Genomic DNA, 20,876 nt, shown 5'->3' with positions numbered 1-20,876 from the left:
ATAATTGTTAACAATTTTCAATTTTCAATGACTGCATACGTTTTTAATTATATATTCCTAAGTAGAATATTTTGTGAGAATTTTCACGTACATATAAATAAAATTTCAAACGAATAATAAATTATGTGCCTCACAATTCTCACATACATTTCTATATTTACAATTACAATTGTCTTTTTAAAATACACATTTTTTTCAGAAGAATTTCTTATATTTCACTAGAAGCATAAAAAGTAGTGCAGATGTGTAGTCACTACATGAGTTACTCTAAAAAGTCATATAGCACTTGCCACCTTGTATGGATGATTCTAAAATCCAAATTTCCATTCTATTATCTATCGGACTTGAATTCTAAAACTAGTGAAATTTATCAATCAATTTTATTAAATATTGATCAGATTTTCTCAACCAAATAAATGGATGTATTTCCAATTTCTGCTAGGAATTGAAATATACAATTCTTAATTTTTCTTTTTAATACTTTCCAATAGTAGTAAATAAATAACAATATAATATCTATGACCCGATGGAGCTTTTTTCCAAATGTGTTGCTTGTTTTTACTATGAAAATTATTAATAACAAAATAATTATTTTTACTCTACCTAGTTTAATTTTTAATTTAATTTATTGTAGTTACATAATCTCAAATTATTTTTGAACTATGAATAACTAAGTAGGATACCATTATTTCTAAATACAAATATAGTAAATCATATATTATGTAAGTGGTAAGCATGTTTGCTAAACCAAATTTTTATGAATAGTTTATTTTTTTAGCTTAAATTTAGTGTTTATTACTTATTTTAGATGTTTAGTATTTATTACAACATTTACATGAATATATTAATAATATATAATATAATAATATAAGGTGTACTATTTCATATTTTTAGTATAAGATCAGGGAACTAAAATAAAAATAAATAGAAGTCTTGATTTTTACATAAATAATTTATTCATATATATTGTTTAATGTCTGATATACAATTAAATTAATATTTTCAAACAACATTATTCACTTGTCTAACATTTATATTAATCCTTGTAACTTGCATATAACTCTTAAAAGGCTCTTCCAATTCATTGTCATAGTTAAAATGTTGATCATTTTTAGGTAACAACACTTTTGGTACACCGTGGTAACATAATCGACTCTCTTTGCTCATGATGATAGTATCCCCAGATCTTAAAAGTATTGCTATTGGCTTGTCCTCTAATGAACGTCCTCCAATAAGGAATATGGCACTTAAACCAAAACTATAAGATACATAGATATTATATATTAAGTTAATTTAAAAATATAGATGATTTTTTAATTCATTATTTTTACCTGATTGACAATAGTGGAGCACTTAGATTATACTCTGAGTGATCTGTATGACCAGAGAGTGTTGATGAAGGATGGTAAAAGTTTACAATAGCTGCTTCCGCCATAAATTCATCAGGGAATTGTAATAGTTTGATAATGGTTTTACTGAGCTTAGATAAGTCCACTGGAAATTGAGATTTTGCGGTTTCAGAATACACCTGATTTAAAATGATATAATAAAAATAATTAATCTCTTTCAATTTTTGAAAAATTAATATTTTTTAATAAACACATGGATAATAATAGGTTTTAGTTTAATAACGAAAAAAGGAAAAAAATAATTTATAAATTAACATCAAAAACATTTTTTTTTTTTTTAAATTTTAATGTTATAAAGTTGTCAGTAAAAAACAAATTATGTGCATAAAATAAATAAATATAATTGTCTATTTTTAAACTAACTTTTGTATCCCAATCATGATGGTATCCAAGTGTAGCCCATCTTAATTGATCTCTAAGTTTTAGATTTCCATTCCTAAAAATAAAAAAATATATAAGTAACAATACCTAACATATTAGATTTTATCGAAACTTATAAATATATAAAATAATTTTTTGAACTATATTACTGAATACTACTACTGTAATTACAATTACAGATACACCTGTTGGCTTTACTGTAACACATTTAAGATTTTAACATAAATAATTCATCAATATAATTTAACCATAACCAAACTTATTTGTTGTAGTCCACCAGTCTTCTCCATCGCCAAGGATATGGTGAGCATCAATATTTAATCGATTTGGTTTCTTTGTGTAGTCTACAATGCATCGTTTCGACCAATATTTTTGACCAATTGATGTAAATGGGTTTTTAATGAATATTAAACCTAGGTATGACAAAAAATAATAAATATGATACTAAAAATTGAGTATAATGAGATTTTTATATTTTACCTGGTACATTTAAAACATCATAACAGTTCCACTCTGATATATTGCTCTTTAAACCAAGATCATCTAGTATTTCTTTATCATTGTTAAAAAATTCTGATGTTAATATCTTAGGTTTCTATAGTAAAAGAATAATCATAAATTAATGTTTTGTTTTAAATAAATAAATGTCATTGATAAAATAAATATCTCACCATAAATTCAGTATTTACTTCATTTGCAAAGTCTATAATATTTGATTGTTGTTCAAGAGAATTAATATGCTTGTAAAATTTAAAACATTCTTTAAACATTTTAAAATTAAATGAACATATTATTTAACTTTGACAGTTTGATAAAACTGTTTAAGCCTATAAATATATATTACTGTTAAAGTTTATATCGTTTATAATTTTCGATGTAAAAACTAAAGAGTCCAAATTTAATATTTATTTGAAATAATATTATATTGTTTTTTGTTATCTGTGTGACAGTAACTTACAGTGTAACTGCATAAACGTTATCAAAATGATAACAATTAATGTTATCTGTATCGTTATATTCCGTGATGTTTTATAAATAAACCATTAAACCATTCCACAGATTAGAAACATGAAGACATAAATATTAAAAATTAGAATATAGAGAATTAGAGACTAATTACTGGTTCCTTAAAAAATTGAATGGTTTAATAACATTACTTAATGAACCAATTTTAAGAGACTATTAGCGATTAGCTCACTATTGAATCCTTAAATGTCTATTCATGCAATCTAGAATTAAGGTATCAGCTACTGAGCTACCTATAGTTAATTCAATCTATTTTAACTAATTTTTTGTTATGAAACCTTACTTATGGCCTGCAAAATCAATTAAACCCTGAACTAATCGACTGAGATTTCTTAGTTCGTGGTCCAAACAATACCTACCAACTATAAATATAAACAAAAATATGTATATCAATAGTGATTTATATCAAAATTCACTAAAAAAAAAATGTACTTCCTTAAATTATTTCCTTTAATGATTGATATAAGTATAATCATAGTATAATATTTATAAGCAGTGATGTATCCAGTAGAGGGTGTTAAGGGGTTGTATTCCTCTCTCACGAGTCCCACGGAAAATTGTTAAATTAAAAAAATATTGCTAAATATCCAAATACCTGCTATACTTCATTCATCAAATATGGGCAAATATAACTCAGTAATTCAAAAAACTAACAAATAATTACGAATATCGTAACTATCACCTATGTATCGAGTAAAATAATTTTTAGATAAAAATTGTTCCCTGTAGCATTGATTTTATAATATACCTATTTATATAGTTATATTATACGAATATTATAAAACCAATGCCTGTAGCCAAAGTTAGTCCGTTAAGATTAAATTTAATGATCAGTCGACGACCTTACAATTCTCTATATATAGTAGCTTTAGTCAGTTTTCGAATTTTGATTGCGTTTTTCATCACTTAACTTATCTACTTATCTGTATAGGTAATACATTTTAACAGTTAGTAAAAACATATCAAAATAAAATAAATGATGAATGTACCGATTCGAATTTAAATTATCATATGTTTAAAGATACAGATACTAGTATCTATAACCGTGATTTAAACTTTAAACATATAGTATTAAATTTGTGAATATTCTGAACTTATGAACAAAAATGTTACTTACTTGTACGGTTGTACCATAAATCAATTCATATGTTTATCCAATACTATCCGATGAATTTCTATAATTGTTATTTTTAACACGTCTAGTGTCTACTAACTCTACTACCATAAGGGAATGATTGATTTCAACACTCCGTCGTTTGAAAACTTATTTGTGAATTTTTTTCGGACAAATACAATTAAATAGTTTAGTAAAAACATATACTTAACCACCAAAACTTGAAATTTTCATCAAGTGTGTTTATAGTATAATTTATTATATACCTCGAATCAAGCGAAGACGAAGATAAATAAACTATAACAGTAGTCTGTAATTAAAAAATTGTAATTTATAACTTGTAATTAATAATCAAACTTGTAATAGCATGTGATGTGCTTAAACATTTTAATTTCAATAAATAATTTATTATGTACCTAATACAATTTTTGAAATATTTGGATTTTTTGAGCTAGGTTCAAGGTACCTACCATTATGAGTTATTTACAATAATAAAATTAAAATTTTTGATTTTTTACTTATTTTTATAAATTTATATTAAAAAAGTTATATAGAGCTCATAAGTTGTTTATTTCTCAATTAAAAAATATCGAAAATCTATAATTACAATGTTTTTTTTTTGAAATTTAAGGCTTCAATTGCATAGGCTATAGGTCATTGACCTCGGTTAGCATGTTGCATATTGTGTATTTGTATTATATTATAACGTCATAAGTATGGAACGGATTTGAATGCAAATTGCATTTTTTTCTGAATGTCCGAAAACATTGCTTTCCAAGCACAAAGTCCATTTCATTTATTAAGGAACTAAAAAATTTAACTTTTATTTTGTATTTTTTGACATTTTTAGTGCATTTTTATGTTTTTAAATCATTTTATATAGGAGTGGATAAAATTCGATAGAAATTTAGTTAACATTCATTTTAAAAGAATACAATTAAATATATATTATTATTTATTTATCGTATAATATATTAATATGTCGTATTTACATTTATTTTTATTATTTATTTTATTTTTATCGATTAGATAAATGTGACACCAGAAGAAATTATTATTGACACGTATAGACTTTTGGTAATTAGATATATACATTTATACATCATACATGCAAGTAATACGAAATATTATAAATTAATAATATCTAAGAATAAGAATTTATATAATTAAACAAATTTTTTCAATGTTAAAAAAATTTTTAAGAGCATTTAAAAAAAAAAATTCTACTGAGAGTGCATTAAATTGCTTTTTTAAGACATTCTTCTTGTTTTTTTAGAACAATTAAATCCGTTTACTAGTGGCCTAGTCATAAGTATACGTTATTATTTTTTTCTTAAGTTAACAACAAATTGAATTGATAAATAAATAACAATGATTTTGTATAAACTATTGACTACTGTCTTCGACAAAAGTTACCATATTGAAATATTTTTTTTATAAGCGTTTAGTTAAAATTTTGACAAAATAATTAATTTTGTTTTTCTGCCTAAGATTTGAAATTTTAATGCGAAATTCCTCATAAGTAGATAGTTTATATTGTAATCAGAAAATCTAAAAAAAATATACAGACAATTATATTTTATGTTTCATAAGTTCCAATTTGGTCGAAATTATATACTTATTTAAACGATAAATGACGATATTTTAAATATTTTGTTCGTAAGAACTTAAACTTTTATACATAGGTATTTTATATTATTATGAATTTTATTATACACAATAACATTTTTGAATTATTTTAAAATATTATCTATTTATACTTTATAAGTGCTATGTTATTACATTTTGAGTTATATTAAGTTTATATAGTATAATATATGGACATATGGTATAAATATATAAATATCATTAAAATAATTAAATATTAATAATATAAATAATATATTAAATGCATAATTTTCGAAAAAAAAATGTATCAACTTACTATAAAACTAAAAATAAAATAAATATTTATCAAAAAAACTTATCATTTGGTGATATAGGCTAATAGACCTTATCGGTTATCCGCTTTGAATATTTTTCGTTTATCGTATACAACGCTATATCGCATTGATTTCAAATTTAATAGACCTATAATAGTGACCCAGTCAACACCTATAATCAGTGGCCCGGGATGCGCTGTATAGCCCAACGTTGGGCTATACCTGGGGGTTAAAAATAATGAAACACCCATTTACAAAATGAACCTTTCATTCAAAATTTGGCTTACCCAACAATATGATACAAATTTATACTTAATATAGATAGGAAGGGAGGTCGCAAAATGATTAATTATATTTCATAGGCGTGTTTACGGGTCTTGCCTGTCCTGCGAAATTTGATTTAACTTACATTATAAATTGTGGTGCATAATATAACCTTATTTTTTCTCAGTTTCTGATTTCATATATTTTTTTTTTTAATTTTCATCATTTGGAGTTATAGCGTTTATATTTATAAGACTATAAAAATTGATAATTCTAGTGCAGTAAACCCATCCTCCTGGATATGCCACTGTTGTGCACGACCTGCGAATGAGGCCTAGACACGCGTATGGTATATTTTATACCTTTTTTGAGGGTCGCGAGACTAAAAAGGTTGAGAAACACTGGTATATAGTCCGGTAATTGGTAAAAAACAATTTTATGGGGACCTTAGCTTCTTGAAACATCTATTATGCTTCAATTTCTTATGTTATTTTTCTATACCTACCTATATTGATGAACTCACAATTATATTTTCAAGTGTACATGGGACCCAGGATACAATCGCATACCGGCATCCTTGCTAGTCTGCCATTGCCTATAATATACAGCATAGCGGTATTCACTTACCTTCATTTTTTATTTTTTATAATATAAACTTATTTATACAGTTTTACGGAATTTTCAGTAAGGTGTTATTAACTCAAAAGTATAAATACCTATATATATTTTATTATAATAACAAATTATATAATAAATTATGATAAATACTATACTACTTATCTAGTTTAACGAAAAAAGAGACGTCTTAAATTTAAATTTAATTCGCAAGTTTACATCTATTACAATGGTCAACAACTTCTGGACATTGAAGCGTTTTACGACTGTATGACGTCGTTTCGAATACTCGAAACAGTCGAAACTTATTGACAGATCACCAGGTTTATTTGTTGGTTTTTAACCATTAGACTAGGTTGAATGAAAAACAATTTTTTTTTTTTATTATTATTATTTAGTCAGTTTTATTTGTTTCAACATATTTCATGTTTTTATAATAAGATGAATTTTATAATAATTTACAAATGTACGACATGAAGTAAAAAGTAATGTTGATAAGTAGTTGTATATTGAAAAATATGTCATATATTAGAGTTAAATCGAAAGAAATATATTATACTTAAAAAAAGATCCACCTAAAAGTATAGAACGGGTGTAGTACAGAAATCAAAATTCACGTTAAAATATTATAGTATAACCTGTCCTTAAGTGGGTAATATTAAATAATTAACATTTTAACAATATAATAATGATCTTTGAAAAAATAACAGACATACGGCCATACGGGTCTCGTCGCAGGCTAGTAATAGACTATACAATACTGTACCCGTGGCGCGTCGTTTGGGAGATTTTCAATTTTCTCGTTAACGTACAATATTTTTATTTTACTTGGTTCACTTACGATTCTGTAAAGTCCGGACTAAACGTTAAAATTCTACATTTTCAAATTTTAATCATATAACAGTGCGACATGGCAGTAAATAATAACGATACAATGGCATCAAAAAATATAGACATCGATGAATTCATAAAAGAACTGAGAGCTTTCAATAATGGCAATGCTTGATGAATGATCTGTTGTTGCATCCGTGGTCCAGCGGAGACGACTCGGCGGCTAGTGATGGCGATGAGCAGGCAATATAGATACGGGTATTGAGCCAGTGAAAGTGGAAGATGCGTTGGCTGGTGCAGGTGACGAGCAGACTTTAGACACAGAAATTGTGTCAGCAAAAGTGGAAGATTTGTTGCCCGATGACTCACTGGCTAGTGATGACGAGCAGGCAATAAATACGGCCATTGTGCCGGCGATATTGGAAGATGCGTTGGCTGGTGCAGGTGACGAGCAGACGATAGACACCACGGGCATTGTGCCGACGAAAGTAGATGATGCGTTGCCCGACGACTCACTGGCTGGCGGTGCAGACGAGCAGGCGATAGACACGGGCAATGTGCCAGTCAGGGGAGTAGAAGTGCGAAACACTTTCGCGGATTTGGTCGGGTGGCTTCAACCGGGTGTGACCATTGACCAATGACCATGTACTCCTTCTCATATTTATTCGAATAATTTATTTATTAAAACTTTGATTAGTATAATTTGTAAATATATAGGACCCTATTTCAAATTATTTAAGGTTTTTTTTATACATACTATTAAAGTATTAAAGTAACGCAGCCAATGCAGCCAATGCAGGTGATAAAACTTCTTTATCTCAAACAAAAATATATTTACTGTAAATTGTTGTTTGTATGTTCTATATTGTACAATCTAAATCATAATTTTAACTTTTTTCTGAGTTAATTATATTGTTTATACTAAGGATAGATCCTTTAAATATAAAATAAAATGTTATATTGAATCTAGTACGTATTATAGTAATTTAGATTATTTTATTTAAACTATTGTGTAATTTGTGTTAAAATTCATTGATATCATTAAAAGGTCACTGAGAAAACTCAAAACAAGATTGGAAGATTTGATAAAAAAAGACGTAAAAATGGTTTGAGTTGGTAAGAAAAAGTAGCGAATAGAGAAAGATGGATGCGAAATTAGATGGTCCGGAAAAGCCTAATAAAATAACCATAAAAAGGAAAAACATAGGGCAACATGTTAGGCCTTGTATAATAGGCATTACGCATTAGGCAACTTATCATACATATTCTTATCAATGGTTAGGTCAATAATAAGTTGATAACTTCATGGCTCATACTTGTCTTAATTGTCTTATTTAAAACTATTGTTATTTTCAAAAATTGTATATTATATTGTGACAGTTTAAATTTAAGATTTTTTTTTTTTTTATTAAATATGTCAAGTTCTGACGATGATTTAGATGTATTGCAACTTTCTGCCGAAGCACAGAGAGCTTTAAAAGAATTTTATGAAGAACAAAACGAAAAATTATTGTCACATTGTGATGATAAAAAAGATGCAACGGATGTAAAGTTTGATGAAGATTGGGTGAGTTTGCTATATTCAATTGTTATTTATTTCAATTAATTTTTTGTAATATAAATTTAGTGGTTTGTTGCAGCAATTAAGCCAATTTTGGTATGATGATGAAACATGTGAGCGAATTGTTGAATGTGTTCATAAAATGGTTGGATCAAATGGTAGTGTAGCATTGATATCATGCCCAACGTTGTATAAAACCTTCAAAAAAAAGTCGCCCACAATGTTAAGTATGATAAAGGATTGTAATATATGATGTACAATATTGTATTTAAATTCATTGATTTTTAGTTAAACTATTTGAGTTTGACAGAAGATTTAGTGCTTATGGTTCAGATTATGTTTTTTATGATTACAATGAACCAATGAAATTTGATGAAGAACTATTGAATAGTTTTGATTTAGTTGTCGTTGACCCACCATTTCTGTCTGAAGAATGTTTAACAAAATCACTGCAAACAACAAAATCTCTTACAAAACAACATGTTATATTGTGTACAGGTGAGCATTTCAGAAATTCTATTCTCTTGGTTTAAAATGTCTTAAACTACAATTAATTAAATGTTTTTTTGCTCATTTTTCAGGGGAAATTATGGATGAATTAGCAACAAAGTTACTAAATGTCCATAAGTGTTCATTTGAACCTAAGCATAAAAATAATCTTGCTAACCAATTTGCTTGTTTTACAAATTTCTCATCTGAACTTGATTAGTAAGTAGTTACTAGTTTCCTCAACTTCCACTGTAAAATTAATGAATCTGATATATTTAAATGATTCTTTAATTATAATTACAGCAATTATACACTAATTTAACTATATTTTTACTTTTGTTTTTTATTTATTTTATTTTTTTCCCATTCAAAAAAATGTTTGTCTATGAACAATTGTAATCTATAGTTTATCTCATTTTTAAGATTGGTTAATTTTGATCATCATTCACATAATTAGTTAAATTATAAAAAAGTTCAAATAGTTAATTTCTTTAATTTGCGAAGAGCGCTAGATCTTGATTTAACTCTGGTGTCATAAAAAACAATTTTGGACTAAAAAAAATAAATGCCATTTATGTACTTACGTATTTTAGTTAAAAACAAATTTATTATTAATTACAATATATAAAATATAAAATAAATATTTAACTATTCAAATAATTCTTATATTATAGTTCTATACCATATCTAGTCACCTGCATTAGGTACTATGTTATGTTAGTGTAATTTAATAAGGTACTTTGATATCCATAATATTGGGGATCCCAGTGAATTGCACCATTTGCATTGTAGGTTTATCCTGCACTGTTGATGACGTACCTATTATACTAGATTAGTGAACATTTTATTATGTATATAGTATATTAATATATTATATAATATGATGTATTAATATAATTTAATAACTTTTGAACTGTTATTTTGTATTATTGACCATTGTGGTTTGGTTATCATAAATACACTTAAGTACAGTAAAAAATAAATAAAATTAACATAATTATTTTCAACAAATTAAACATAATGCTTAATAAAAACATTTTTAACTTTTAATGGACTTCTGCTTAATTACCGAGGTTTAAGTAGATCTAAAATTTATACAATTCAACACATTAATTATAATTTAAATTTGACTAAATAACAACAATATTATCATGAGTACCTACACAAATTTCATAATAAAAGAAAATTCAAACAAATATTTATACAATTTAAAATAATAAATATATAATATTTATTACAATTTGTAACAGTTGTACAACAAAAATATATGTATAAAAAAATGTCACCAGTATTTTATAGGAACATAAATTGCCTCAAACATACAATTATAACTTAATAGTTAACATTTTCACAACAATAATTATTTATAATAATTTGTAATAATAGAACCAAAAAATTGTAAATGCCTATAAATAATACATGTATAAAAAATAATAATTTAACCACCTATATTATAAAATTTAAATTTAATTGCTTATAATTTATAAATAAAAAAAGTAAATAATGTTCCAAATATTTGAACTGTATTGAATAGGTACTTTGAATAATTTAAGTACGCATACCATCACGATGGGCAAATATCTCTTTTTCCAGAAAATGATACAATAGACCTAATGCCTTTCATGGAAGTCTAGAATAAAGAAAAAGTCAAATCAATTGCTTAATATAACATAAAATAAAAATAAATAGGAAATAAGTTAATTAAAAATGATTACCTTTTTCTTTGAAGTATTTAAATATTCTTTATACATTTCTGATCTTATATACCTCTGGTAGCTATCACTCTTCATTAAATGGTAAACATGAACCTGATAAATAACAGTTAACTTATAATATAAATTTTTTAAGTTCTACACTAACTAGTTTCTAACTAAATTGGAAGATCTATTTTCTGGTAATCATGTTTTGAACTCCATTCTTAATCTTACATAATGAAAATGTGCGATTACATACGGCAGCAATATCAAATGCCCATCTATCAGGAGCAGACATGTTCTTTCGGCTTAATTCTCTTGACTGAGAGTCAATGTTTAGTGAATCACCACTTAGATACTCTGCCCAGATTTCTTCGGCAGCTTGAGGCACTTCACGTTGTGGTAATTTCTTAAGATTCTGTACTGCTTCCCAAAATCTTTTAGGAAAAAAATATTCATAAGAAGTATTCTAAACTTATTAACTATTAGAAAACATATAGTTTGACGTGTTTTCTTACTTTAAATTTTCACAACTAAATTCTTTTTCCAGGAATTTTGTAAAATGTTCCTTTCCAGCAGGATCAGCTAGAAGTTCTTTTAGACTAAATGCCCATCGTTTTATTCTACGCACTGTAACTTCTTTCCTATACGAAAACAGAGAACTATTTTGAAAATGTTAATTGTTTCTAATAAACTTAACAATCAATAAAATTACGCACGAATGCTTGTCACAATCCCATACTTCAACATTATCTAATAACCAAGGGTTGCTAAATTCTGGAGGTGTAAAAAATGGATCATATTCTGCATACTGTTCAAAATAGGTAATGTATCTATAAGAAAAATTATAGATAGTAAGTACACTGTAAAATACTTTTTATATTATGAGTTGAATCAATACTAACGTGTCTGCAATTTTTGATAGTTTTATATTACGGCGATCAAGCTTTAGCCGCATTGCAGTTATGTCTTTTTTTATAGATTCAATAGTAGGTTTACCTATGTTAGTTTTTACTGGGAGCTGTATAGGTAGTAAGTTAATATCTCCATTTGCCAAAGTAGATAATTCTTTATACCTCTTTAATTTCCTATAGTCAATTTCTGTTGTTATTATAGTACCAGGCTGTAAATAAATTCAAATGTTATATTATTTCATTTAAAAGTAATACCATTTATTACCATTGGTCTATGTACGTCCCAAAATGCACGTTCTTGACTATCTAATATTTTTCTTTCCATGCGATCTCGTTTTTTATCTACTTTACTTTGGGCCTCTGCTTGTAAGAATACAAATTCCCATTTTCGAGATAAAACTTTTTGAAGTTTTGCTAAGTTTTCAGCTTCATAATCCGCCAATTCTAAACGTGTTTTGTTTTGCATTGTCCTTTTACACAGATATACAGCTAAAAAAATAAAAGTATTTATTATTCTAAATACTTTAATATTCTACGTTAAAATCAAAGAATGTTTATGGTATCAGATTTAAAATAATTGAACTAATTCCTTCAAAACTATGTAAAACCGATACTGGTACTAAATCTCTATCAAAATAAATAATTACAGGGATCAGATAAAATCTCAAGATTAATAGTTGTTTCAAAGAACTAAATTAAAGATCCATTAAAATAATAACAATAGTAATAACAGATATAATAATCAATATAATTAAAAGTTGCTATTTCTTATGTTATAATTGTAGTACAAAAAGCATACTTATATCTTACCATAATCAGTATTTTCAGGGTCAAATATATTTGACGGCCAGTAATAAGGAGTCTGTAATAAATAAATTAAAATATTTTCATAAGTCAAAAATAATAAAAGCCTTACTTAATTGCATTATATTATAATAAGTTACCTTATCAAATACTAATATTAAATATCTAATCATATATTGTATGGAATTCAAATGTATCTAAACTTTTATTAAAATGCATACTTTTACCTAATTTAATAAACATATATTAGTTATAGTATTTTGGTGCACAGTGGTTAAAAGGAGTTAAGTCAAATGTTGACATTTTGAGATAATAGTTCTAATAAATAAGATCTTATATTTGGTAGCAGCAGATGAAGTCTAACACTTTTTCTCTTCAAGGTATAACACTTGGTTTAAACTTAAAACACATATTGTATAGTTTAATATCCTTAAATATACAGTATTATATTGAACACATTTATTGTAATGGAGAATTATAAGAATTATAATTTAAGGATATGTAAATAAAATTAAATAAATATTTTTTGGAACATAATTAGATAATTATTAATTTGTTATAAAATTTAAATTCATTAAACCAAAACAATATAGTTGTATCACTATTTGATTAAATAAATGTTATAGATTACTTACTTGAAAACGATAATAAGATCCATCATTCTTCACATTCAGAAAATGATCATCAATTGGGAACAAGTAACCATGAGATGACAAAAGATTTGCAAAGTATAATGCTTCAACTAAAATACATGGATATAATACATTAATATTAGTAATGTGTTTTTTACATTGCGTATGATATACAACAGACTAAATCTTTACCTTGATCATCAACATCCACGTTCTTCATTATCCATAATATCAAATCAGTACCTGAATATAAACCAAATCATATTATTATTATTATTCACTGAGCTGTAAAGTAACAATAAAATGTAAGAAAGTTACCGGTAAACACAGAAGGTACTTTAGCTCTGAACTTGTTGACAGTACGCACAGGGATGCCGGTGTTTTCGTCCTGCATCCGGTCCATCAGTTGTTCCATCTGAAAATATGAGGTTTGAGTGTTAAATACTCCAGTAATGGGGGAAACACAAAATAGATAGTATACTTTTTTGTAGACTATCTGGTGCTGAGTAATATTGTCTAGGTCGGTCATGGAAGCCGCCGTGAGCGACACGGTCGGCGTGTCGACGGGCACACTGCCATCGCCTTTTTGTTTCTTTCGTCTGGCTGATCGATCCGAACCGATGACCAGGCTGCGGATGTGTCAAAAGAAAAACAGGTGAGCATCATCAACTGGTGAGTCTACTGTTTGTACTATACAGTTTACACATTAATATACATATTATAGTACAATGATGTATTCTAGGCAGTCAGAGTGTTTGATGATGGTGATGAACACCTTGACTTCGGGGGGGGGGGGGAAGAAAGTATTTTGATGAGCATGTGGGGGGCGCACCAGTCGATACACTGTATAGTATGTTATATTACGATCAATCTCTCGACACATTCGTGCATTAGGTACGTACCTTTGTCCCATTGCTTTAAATATGTAGGAACATAGTATCCCTATCGGTTTTAACAGGACAATTAACATCTATGACGCCCGTGTATGGTGACTGCGTTCATTAAGGACACGACGGACAAACGCGTCGGGCGGGAGACGGTCGTGTGGCTGACTGGCTGTCGGTCGGTGTTTGTCGGCGGGCGGGAGGGATGGAGCAGCGTCGCTGGTTCCGCGTTGCGATCGTGTAGCGTACGCGCGGGACGACGGCCGTCGGTCGGTGCAATGTGTGTACGTTGTACGATGGCCGTGACGACTGACGGGGGAGCGGTGGCGGCTGCGATGACAATAATATTATTCGCCTTGCCGGAGCTGACTCGCGCGAGTCGGTGGCAAAGGGATCGGTGAGGCGGCGGACGACGGTCGGCAAAGAGCGCGGGCGCGTGCGAGGGACGACCGTCGACTGCAGAGAGCGCGCGCGCGGGACGACCGTTGCCGAGTGCGAATGCCGATCCTGTTCGGCAGCGACGGTGACGGTACATCTTTCGAGACGACTCACCGCTCCGGCGGGCTAATTTTAAATCAATACCCACACGGACAGTTGGACGGTGGCGCGCGCGCTGTCGGGCGGGCGTGATCTCCCCTGGACCCCCCCACACGTGACGCGGTATGGGTTCGGCAGACCGCGATCGAGATTTCTTGCCGATTCCAGCGCACTACGTACGATGTATATAATGACAGCGACGGCATATCATTATTGATGAATAGCAAATTGTCGTTCGGGTTCACAAGTCTATTCTTAGTCTATAAAGGGTCGAATTTTTTAGACCCCATCGGCACGGCCTAGAGCGACGACGTTTTGGGTACGCCAAACTCGAAAACTTTCATCAGAATGCATGTTCAATTTACATCTAACTCTTATTTACTACCTATTAACTATCTTCAAACATTGAAGTTAAATATATTAATCTTATAGGTATATCATTATTATGTATCACTATATCAGGGGCTGCTCCAGAGACTTCAGTATCGTTGGGGGGGGGGCCTAAGTCATAATATTTATAATAATATCATAGACCATATTAATTTTTATATAATTATAGTTTATTTTTATTTCATGGTATAGATAATAGTATAATACTATAATAGGTACATAGACCTATAATATAACTACACACTTTTAAGTATCTATATAATAGTCGAAGGTAGGCACATGTTTTTTTTTGTAATTCTGTTTATACCAACTTACAATTTTTAGAAATACCCGGCCCCTAACACCCCCACTTCCGGCCTTCCGGAATCGTTCCTGATACATAATATAAAATATGTGTGCAAAATGTAAATTAATACAAGAATAGATTTTCTAATGGATGTATATAGTACTATGATAGAACATGTTTATTGTTTATACTTCAGTTAGAAATGTATATACGAATGTATAATTGTACCTATGACTAAACGTTCTTTTTCTTGTCAAAAACGAATACAAAATTATTACACGTCGATTGTATAATTGTAGTAATAGACAATAGTACCTACTAACTGGCTACCTACTATATAGCATGATTAACTAGTTAACTAGTTAGTTAATCATGCTATATACTACGAGTGTACAACAATCACAATTGTTTGGCAATATTGAAACATTTGAAACGAGTTAATTGTTCTATTGTTGACTACTTTAAATTATGAATGTAACGATTGAAAAAATGAAAAAAAAATATTATATTATGTAGTTCCATCTATGTTGTATTTTATTTGATTAGTTTATAAATTACAAAAAAGGTACGATAAAGTATAATATTTATACATTATTAATACAATATTTTTTTTCCGTGTATGATAATATAACAAATTTTATGTTCATGTATAATAATATATTAATATGCATATAATTTATACATTTGATGAGGGACCAGGTGGAAAAGGCGATAAATTAATAAAATAAATTGTAATTTGGTTTCTCATTTTCAATATATATTCAAGAAAAGCATTTTGGTTTTAATAAATACAACATTTTAAACGGAGCACGGGTCATGACCGTGCGTAATCAATCATTGTGATGACTGGTGGCATAAAGTTGAGCTTGTGCGTGATGACGCATTTGCATGTCCATCCTAATGAGAATACCCGAAAATTTAATACATAATAATATATCGACTTTTGTGTATACTTTGTATATTTACTATTTTATAGATTGTAAATATACTATACTTACATATTACACACAGACTTCTCTCTTCTAATACAGTAATATATACTTGTATAATAGAACCCTGGGAATTGGGATGCTGAGGTTATATATATTAGTTTGTAATATAGGTAAACTAAAGGACATAGTATAAATAGAGTTTTATTAGTTTCCTTAAACAGATATTTTTATTGTTATTGTCATTTGTCATTATTGTACACCTTAAAAACGAATTGGTGAATACTATGAAAAAAAAACAAATTTTTATAAAAGTTGGTTGTTGGTATAAAATGTCTTACATATTTAAAAAATTCCGAGAAAATGACACATGCATATTATTACATAATAACAAGTACAAGAATTATGAATAATTTAAAATTTATAAGTAAAAACATAATTTTATACTTTATTCTATAATTTATTCAAAATATTAAAATCCTATTTCAGTAGATAGGCATAATATTACAAAATAAAGAAGAAAGTATTCCTTTATTAACTTGACTAATACATAATTAATAATTATAAATACTTTATAATAATGTTAAATACATATAAGTATTTATTATCGTCTATTGACACAGGAATTAATGCATTATTATATGTGTTTTGTATAATTACAAATAAAATAAGTTTGATTTGTTTTTAATATACCTAATACGGTTTTAGAATTTTTTTTTATATACATTTTACTGGTATATAAAATAGGTATCTATTATTATTGATATGCATTGACAGTTCCCAATCGTGTAAGGTGTAACTAAACTAGTTCAGCAGTTTTCGATCATTTATTGTATTTCATTGTAATCCGTAACAGTCAAGTTCACAATTTTTAACCACAAAATCTTCTCTGGCATGGGCCATTATTTGCATATGTAGACATTGTCTGATAGCTTCCCATTATAAATACTTGGGAGTTGATTGAGAACTTTCTATACCACTCATATATGACCATACTCTTGAGTGGGTGTTGTTAGGGCTCACAAAGTTAAGTTGATGTTTATATAGTAATGTTTCTGTACTATCACAAAAAAGATTTTGATTAAATTTTTTTGTTATATTCAGACAATTAACAATTTTTATCGTTTTCTGTACGATCAAATTTCTCTGTGAATAAAATATAGTTTTAAAATTAAATGCATGATGGTCATAAGCAAATTGTTATTACCGTAATTAATAAATAGTTGCAATTTTTGTACTTATAAGCGTTTGAAATTAAAATTTTAGTATAAACACCTATAAGACTTAACGTAGTTCAAATTTCTTAGTTTGTTTTACTAGAAATAAAAAACAGTTTTGCATAAAAACATAATATTATACATTTTTTATAAGTGATTACATTTTTAATTTTTACGTTATTTGATATTCAAACGTAAAAGAATGATTTACTCTCAATCGACTTTTGGTATTTTATTGTAATTTTTTGAACAGATATTAATCGAAGAGATTGAAACAATCTAGGTACTAGGTACCTATTACTTAAAAATTTAGACTTATTTTAAAATATATATAGGCTTATATATAGGAAGAGTGTCTTTTTAATCTTAACGAGTAATGACAGTTTAGCCTGTTTAAAGGTTTGGAAAAAAATCTTGAAATTAATGAAATTGTATTACTAGCTCTCACATCGCACGTACTTTGTTGTGTTTACGAATTATAGAAATTTAAAAATATAGCCAATTTAGGTATAGAAATGACAAAATGCGTTAAAATCACGAAAAATTGTAAATTACTTTTAAGTTTAAAATGTATAAATTTAATGCAAGGTTTCACATAACTCATAAGCTTTTTTATAGCAACCAAAAAAGTTCAAATTGTCTTTACTTTTTTATTACAATCAGTACCGCACCCATGAAACTACATAACCCAACATACAAGGTTTCTTATCACAATTTATAAATTATTCTGTTCATGGTGATCATACAGAAAACTAGTCACCGAATATATAGATAATATTATCTACATTTATGTATTTTGACAACAGTAAACAAACACGCACGTGTAGTTTATATTTATTACTGGTCAAAATCTGATATTATAATATATTAATATATATATGTCACGATTCTCATCTTTAAATTTACCAAAATAATAAATTTATAATTATTGTAATATTATATGTTCTTGTTTGTAATAAATCAATTTCCTTTGAAATAAATAAATTAAATTCGTTTGGTTTCATGTCGTATAGGTAAGGCTTTACTATATAATATACTGTAATAATGATTGAGCCAGAATTGTTTAATTTCAAACCGCCTTTAAATAAACATGTGTATGTACAAAAGCAATGGGATAAATTATTAGAAAATATAGACGAATGTGGACTCACCCATTCTGTAAGTATTTTAATGATTTATTAGTTAGTAGGTATTTCTGATATCTTATAATGAAAGATTGTGAATTATGATTAATTTTTATGTCTTTTAGATTTCAGTCGTTTTGCCAGACACAATTTTCATTCCAAATTATATTGAAAATATATTCACTGAAAATGGTCAATACTATCTGATAAAAAATGTTACCTTATACTCTTTAATAGATCCTGGATTTATCACATCTTTTGTGAAAAACGGTATAATTATTGCTTAAAATGTACTCTACAATGTATTGTTTATGATATGGATACAATTTTAATGTATCACATTATGTCATTGTATAAGTATTTTTATATTGTGTACTTGTGTGGATACAAATATAATGAATGTATAATGCGGCATATTGTTTTATTATTTAATAGATTAGTTTATCATAATATTGTATACATTCATATAATTGATACTTTATTTTGATTGTTTAGGCAATGTTTATGCAATATCTCTGAATACTCACATTGACGCTGAAGATTGTATTTCAATAACAAACAGTAATTTACTACAAATGTCCTTAATTCAATCATCCTATCAGAATATATGTCTACCAGTAAAAGACAATAGTAAGTTTATATTTTGATTGTATTTATATATATTTATTTTAAATTTATATTTAACTTTGAATTCTAAAGTATTATTATTTTTCTTGTTTAAAGAAATTACATTGGATTTAAAAGAATTAAAATTCAGTAGTAAATCTTATCAGCGTATCAAAGAGAGTTTTGAACGTTTTCAGACCAAGTTTGACATACTCGTTTGCTGGGAATCCAATAGTAAGAAATTGTTTGTAATTTATCGACAATTTATTAATTAATACTTAATACCAGGTATATTTTGTCAAAATATATTTTAGATGATGATGTATGTCCTTCATCCATAGCTTCATACTTTAATAAAAATGGATTTAAATGTCAAGAATGTATTCCCCGATCAACTACAAATAGAAAATATAATATGACCATCCCAACAGGCATTGATGATTTTGGACTTCTAGATACTTGGTTATCATATTTTTCTTTAGATATTAATATGTGAGAACATTTTTTAAGATATTTTTTTTTTTTTATTGTGACTGATTAATTATTAATTAACATGCATATATAAGCATATGTGTATATGTTTCTATTTAAAGTAATGTTACTTTTGATTTTATTTAAGTACCTAATCCAAAACCATTTCCTGAATATTAATAACCCTTTTTAGTAATTAAAATAATTGATTATTTATCAATTTGTTTTATTTTTCAATTTTATTCATGTTTGTTATTAGTATGAATTCATGTAGTGTTACAATAATTAATCATAGATTTTTAAACTCTTTAGCGATGATAAAATGTCCAGTATTTTACCCGATGGAAAGTTAACAAAATCAAATTCTCGCAATGTTGGTCAAGTTACTAAAATTGTTTGGACAGGGTTTTTTGATAATCATAAAGTAAAACTCTTATTAGAAAAATTCAGGTAAATATTAACTAACTCTGTTTAAAACTTGCTGTTTAATTATTCATTTGAAATTATATTGCAGGGAATTTCAGGAGAAGGAAGGCAAGATATATTGGATGGCAATTCATTTGGAGCCGTTTTCAAACTCACCATATCCTTGCACTCATCGAACAATTATATTAAATCCAGATGAGAAATATTTTGTTTCTTATTGCTCAAAATGTAAAAAATGTTGAATTTAAAATTTATGTTGTATTTTTAAAATATTTTTATTGTTCCATTCACCGTCATGGGTAAATAAATTGTTTTATTGAAATTTGTTGATAACGTTATTTATTATCTTT

The 20,876-nt window shown here is 27.5% G+C and overlaps 4 protein-coding genes across 7 annotated transcripts; 2 read left to right on the top strand and 2 right to left on the bottom strand.

The window, feature by feature from the left end:
* Positions 1-974: 974 nt before the first annotated feature.
* LOC113553817 (nucleic acid dioxygenase ALKBH1) lies at positions 975-2,639 on the bottom strand. The gene is made up of 6 exons (XM_026957359.1): positions 2,462-2,639; positions 2,271-2,385; positions 2,050-2,203; positions 1,773-1,845; positions 1,332-1,528; positions 975-1,258 (listed from the first exon to the last, which is right to left on the bottom strand). Exons 1-6 carry the CDS (start codon positions 2,558-2,560, stop codon positions 1,003-1,005), a joined length of 894 nt encoding a protein of 297 aa, XP_026813160.1. The 5' UTR covers positions 2,561-2,639; the 3' UTR covers positions 975-1,002.
* Positions 2,640-8,876: 6,237 nt separating this feature from the next.
* LOC113551270 (EEF1A lysine methyltransferase 1) lies at positions 8,877-13,798 on the top strand. Its single transcript, XM_026953419.1, has 5 exons — positions 8,877-9,129; positions 9,203-9,350; positions 9,412-9,621; positions 9,705-9,831; positions 13,651-13,798. Coding segments are annotated over exons 1-5 (639 nt in total). The 5' UTR covers positions 8,877-8,976; the 3' UTR covers positions 13,652-13,798.
* Positions 11,105-15,032, bottom strand: LOC113551267 (regulator of G-protein signaling 7-like). Of its 3 annotated transcripts, none has more exons than XM_026953412.1 (13): positions 14,559-15,030; positions 14,138-14,285; positions 13,975-14,071; positions 13,849-13,899; positions 13,660-13,766; positions 13,031-13,082; positions 12,486-12,709; positions 12,212-12,429; positions 12,026-12,139; positions 11,825-11,968; positions 11,566-11,743; positions 11,328-11,420; positions 11,105-11,242 (listed from the first exon to the last, which is right to left on the bottom strand). In XM_026953412.1, exons 1-13 carry the CDS (start codon positions 14,624-14,626, stop codon positions 11,177-11,179), a joined length of 1,560 nt encoding a protein of 519 aa, XP_026809213.1. In that variant the 5' UTR covers positions 14,627-15,030; the 3' UTR covers positions 11,105-11,176. The 3 variants fall into 3 exon arrangements, with proteins under 3 accessions (XP_026809213.1, XP_026809214.1, XP_026809215.1); XM_026953413.1 differs by having other exon boundaries at positions 11,825-11,950; positions 14,559-15,029; XM_026953414.1 differs by lacking the exon at positions 11,105-11,242 and having other exon boundaries at positions 11,335-11,420; positions 11,541-11,743; positions 14,559-15,032.
* LOC113551268 (ribonuclease P protein subunit p40-like) lies at positions 14,259-20,815 on the top strand. 2 transcript variants are annotated; one of them, XM_026953416.1, is made up of 8 exons: positions 14,259-14,311; positions 18,913-19,057; positions 19,149-19,293; positions 19,519-19,653; positions 19,747-19,863; positions 19,944-20,121; positions 20,413-20,550; positions 20,615-20,815. In XM_026953416.1, the coding sequence occupies exons 2-8, from the start codon at positions 18,944-18,946 to the stop codon at positions 20,766-20,768; spliced, it is 981 nt and encodes a 326-aa protein (XP_026809217.1). In that variant the 5' UTR covers positions 14,259-14,311; positions 18,913-18,943; the 3' UTR covers positions 20,769-20,815. The 2 variants fall into 2 exon arrangements, with proteins under 2 accessions (XP_026809217.1, XP_026809218.1); XM_026953417.1 differs by lacking the exon at positions 14,259-14,311 and adding an exon at positions 15,383-15,396.
* Positions 20,816-20,876: the final 61 nt, after the last annotated feature.

This window comes from Rhopalosiphum maidis, chromosome 2, assembly GCF_003676215.2.
Source record: "Rhopalosiphum maidis isolate BTI-1 chromosome 2, ASM367621v3, whole genome shotgun sequence".
NCBI lineage: Eukaryota > Metazoa > Arthropoda > Insecta > Hemiptera > Aphididae > Rhopalosiphum > Rhopalosiphum maidis.
Note: the sequence above shows the minus strand (reverse complement) of the source record. Positions and strands in the feature narration are given on the sequence as shown.

What these genes read in the sequence shown, in the direction of transcription:
- LOC113551270 (XM_026953419.1), top strand. Translation starts at nt 8,977, where the DNA reads ATGTCAAGTTCTGACGATGATTTAGATGTATTGCAACTTTCTGCCGAA. An exon ending in AAAGTCGCCCACAATGTTAA is followed by an intron (nt 9,351 to 9,411) that starts GTATGATAAAGG and finishes ATTGATTTTTAG; the next exon opens with TTAAACTATTTGAGTTTGAC. An exon ending in ACATGTTATATTGTGTACAG is followed by an intron (nt 9,622 to 9,704) that starts GTGAGCATTTCA and finishes CTCATTTTTCAG; the next exon opens with GGGAAATTATGGATGAATTA.
- LOC113551268 (XM_026953416.1), top strand. Translation starts at nt 18,944, where the DNA reads ATGATTGAGCCAGAATTGTTTAATTTCAAACCGCCTTTAAATAAACAT. An exon ending in TTTTCTTTAGATATTAATAT is followed by an intron (nt 20,122 to 20,412) that starts GTGAGAACATTT and finishes TAAACTCTTTAG; the next exon opens with CGATGATAAAATGTCCAGTA. An exon ending in CTCTTATTAGAAAAATTCAG is followed by an intron (nt 20,551 to 20,614) that starts GTAAATATTAAC and finishes ATTATATTGCAG; the next exon opens with GGAATTTCAGGAGAAGGAAG.
- LOC113553817 (XM_026957359.1), bottom strand. Translation starts at nt 2,560, where the DNA reads ATGTTTAAAGAATGTTTTAAATTTTACAAGCATATTAATTCTCTTGAA. An exon ending in TGATGTTTTAAATGTACCAG is followed by an intron (nt 2,204 to 2,270) that starts GTAAAATATAAA and finishes TGTCATACCTAG; the next exon opens with GTTTAATATTCATTAAAAAC. An exon ending in ATCATGATTGGGATACAAAA is followed by an intron (nt 1,529 to 1,772) that starts GTTAGTTTAAAA and finishes ATTTTAAATCAG; the next exon opens with GTGTATTCTGAAACCGCAAA.
- LOC113551267 (XM_026953412.1), bottom strand. Translation starts at nt 14,626, where the DNA reads ATGTTAATTGTCCTGTTAAAACCGATAGGGATACTATGTTCCTACATA. An exon ending in AGTACCTTCTGTGTTTACCG is followed by an intron (nt 13,900 to 13,974) that starts GTAACTTTCTTA and finishes GTTTATATTCAG; the next exon opens with GTACTGATTTGATATTATGG. An exon ending in CCCTGAAAATACTGATTATG is followed by an intron (nt 12,710 to 13,030) that starts GTAAGATATAAG and finishes TTATTTTTTTAG; the next exon opens with CTGTATATCTGTGTAAAAGG.